This window comes from Hemicordylus capensis, chromosome 2, assembly GCF_027244095.1.
Source record: "Hemicordylus capensis ecotype Gifberg chromosome 2, rHemCap1.1.pri, whole genome shotgun sequence".
NCBI classification, from domain to species: Eukaryota; Metazoa; Chordata; class Lepidosauria; order Squamata; family Cordylidae; genus Hemicordylus; species Hemicordylus capensis.
In genome coordinates this window covers 291,513,127-291,516,221 of record NC_069658.1, presented here as the reverse complement: position 1 = coordinate 291,516,221, position 3,095 = coordinate 291,513,127, and the positions used below count along the sequence as shown (strand labels likewise).

Genomic DNA, 3,095 nt, shown 5'->3' with positions numbered 1-3,095 from the left:
GTTCTTGACCCGTAAGAAGATTTTGCTTTGGGTTAATTAAATCCTTGCTCTTTTTCTTTCTCCTGGGTGGATAGCAAACGTCCTACCGGGGAGGGGGGGGATTGTTCTTTCGCCATTCCACTTACAGAAATGGTATAGATTTCTAAGGGGCGGGGCGGGGTCACATGGGGTGAGGGGCAGGATAACTTTAATCCAGATACTGGTCACAAAAGTGGGCTCCCGAAGAAAGACTTGCTTGAATATGGATTTAACGACTGGGCATAGAACCACGAAACTGCGTTTTCGCAGCACCCAAAGAACAGGGTTATGGGAAACAACTGGAGACGCGAACTATCCTGGTTATGACTGTTTCAGCATCCTGAGGGAAAGTCAATTTGGGAAGGGAGGAGCCAAGAGGAAAAAAGATAAGTCAAACAAAACATTGCAGCAGCACCACCACACGTATAGGAGTGGCTTCCTCTTCAATCCTATAATCCAGTTTTCTCCGCCCATCTTTCGCTGCTTGAGGGAGGCGTTTAGAACCTCTAAAGCATCTCCTTGCATCTGGTACTTGATCGCTCGCTCGCTGATCCGCCTGCTGCAGTTGACATTCTGGTGACTGAGAAAATGACCAGGCGCCCTGATCTTTGGTCCTAATCAGGAAACTTTTGTTCTCGTTTATATATCATCCCATTAGGATGGGGAAAGCTTGCATTCAGATTGGAAGTTGCTCAGAAACGGGTACAAGACGTCCTAAAGGTTTTGTGAAATCTAGGTGAATTCGTGGTTCTGTCCTCCTCGCCCCACGGTCCCCCCTGCTTCTTTTCCCCAGGCTGGAGTCCCCTGCAAGTGTATGAAAATGGGATCATAAATCCAGAGAGTTGCCAAGCAGGAAGGGTGGGGAAACATGTTCTCCCTATGGAGGCCGAAGAGGGCGGGTACACTGATGGGAAGGGAGAGAGAAGGTGGGGGGATGTGGGGAGGCATTGGCAGCACTGTTCACAAGAGTCTGCCTCTTTGGACGCCTGTGGGGGTGGGCACCCGCAGAAGAGGGAGTGAAATGCACCATGAAGGTAGAGGGGAGGTTAGAAAGTAAGTATTACATAACATAAAACCATATATAATATAGGGAATATGATATGGAGCACGAACATTACACACCAATAGTACTATGCCCTGATTTGCTTTGAAACGAGATCTATCTATCTATCTATCAGTCCCTCTCTCTCTCTCCACACAACAGACCTGCTGCTCTCTCCAAGTGTCCCTGCCTCGCTCACACTCCCTATCTCTGTATGCCAAGGCGGGCAGCAGAGGAAGCACGCAAGGATCCCGCGGCGGCGGCAGCACCTGGCCATCCAGGCAGCAGCTCAGCCAACAACAACCTGATGCTTTTGGCGGCGGCGTCGGAGCGCCCTACCTGGAAGAGCCTGAGGATGTTGGCGACCATGATGGAGACGGAGCTGCCCGAGGCGCCGATGACCCCCACCACTTTCTCGGGCTTGACGAAGACGGGCGGCTCGCCGTTGGTGCAGCGCACGTCGGAGGTGTCCTTCTGGATGAGCGCCTGGACGAAGGTGAGCGACTGCTCCAGCGCGTAGGTGTCCCTGGAGCAGGTGTCCAGGATGCGGGCGCCGAGGGTGACGTTGGGCAGCAGCTCGGGGTCGCTGTTGATCTGGTCGAGGGCGTAGAGCATGGCTTCCAGGCGGTGGATGCCGTTCTCCTTCTTGATGTCGCCGCACGGCAGGCCGGCGGGCCCCTTGGCGTGCACCGGGAAGAGCCCCCCCAGCGTCAGGTCCCCCTCCAGGCGGATGGAGTGCGGCGCCGCGTACATCTCCTGGCCCTGCGCGGCCGCCGCCGCCCCCGCCGCCGCCAGCAGAAACTCCACCAGCAGGCACCACCAGCCGGGCAACTTCACCCAAGTCAGCAGCTGCCGGAGCCTCCTGGGATGGAGGAGCATGATCGGGACTCAGCGGGACGAGGAGCAGGAAGGAGGAGGAGGAGCAGGAGGGAGAGCAGCAGCAGCAGCGCCAGGAGCCGGGGAGGATGTTGCTGCCGCCGCCGCCCCTCGTCGGCTCAGCCCAGCCCAGCCCGCCGCAAGCAGTGCCAGGCGGCAGGGGTCCCGCCGGGCGCCTCCGCGCTCCCTCCTTGCCTGCAGGCTGCTCGAGGATTCCCCCAGGGGCGGGGGAAGTCCAGCTCCAGAGGCGCGCCTGCCTGCCCGCCCGCCCGCTTCCCTGCTTGCTTCCCGGTCGCCCGCGATGGCTTTGCCTTCCTCCCGCGGCTCAGCACTGGGCGAGGGGGAGGCTGGGCTGTCGCTTTAAATGCTCGGTCGGCTCCTCTCCGCCTCCCGCCTGCTCGCTCGCTCGCGCTCTCTGCCCACCTCCTACTCTCTCTCTCTCTCTCTCTCTCTCTGCTCTCCCTGCGCGTCATTACGCAGAGATGCGGGCTGAGGTAACCGGGGAAGGCGAGCTTGAGACGGCCAGGCTGCGCCGATCGGGAGCGCCTCGCCGGCGGCGGGCATGCCTGGATGGGTGGACGGCGAATGGGATGGAGCCTGCCTGGCCGGAGGCAGCGTCTCCCTCTTGGCTACCCCGCGCCCTCCTCCCGGCGTATCTTGGCTGCCAATGGGTCTTTCCATGGCTTTCTTCTTGGCTTTTTAAGGAGAAGCGACGAAAGCCACCTGCTATCCTGCCTGAGTCCTGAATCGCTCCTGAACCACGGGAAGTGCTGGGAGATTTTGTCATGTGTACACTTGTGTCAAAACACGCATACCTAGGGTATACAGCTTGTCATCCCCCTGGGGAAGGAAACCTCACCTTTTCACCCTTTCAATTCTGGGTCGTGTTTCGTTCACAACTGCGCCAATTCAAGAGGGTTCATTCGTCAAAAATGGATTCAGCTGTCCCAAATTGTAAGTCCCTGACAGTTCTATGCGTCCAACACATCAATGAGTTTAATTTCGTTTTAAGCAGTATAAAATCTAGCCTGTTATCTATTTGTTCTGCAGTCCTTGGAAGAAATTCGTTTTCTTGGTTGACCAGTTAATAACCAAAGGACAGATGTTCCCAAATGAATCCAATTAACCTTTTCCTTATTTTACCAACTTTATTAGGCAG

The 3,095-nt window shown here is 56.7% G+C and overlaps 1 protein-coding gene across 1 annotated transcript; it reads right to left on the bottom strand.

Annotated features, from left to right (window-relative positions):
* Positions 1–599: 599 nt before the first annotated feature.
* On the bottom strand, positions 600–2,352 carry LOC128346609 (metabotropic glutamate receptor 7-like). The gene is made up of 2 exons (XM_053300077.1): positions 1,400–2,352; positions 600–822 (listed from the first exon to the last, which is right to left on the bottom strand). The coding sequence occupies exons 1-2, from the start codon at positions 1,937–1,939 to the stop codon at positions 751–753; spliced, it is 612 nt and encodes a 203-aa protein (XP_053156052.1). The 5' UTR covers positions 1,940–2,352; the 3' UTR covers positions 600–750.
* Positions 2,353–3,095: the final 743 nt, after the last annotated feature.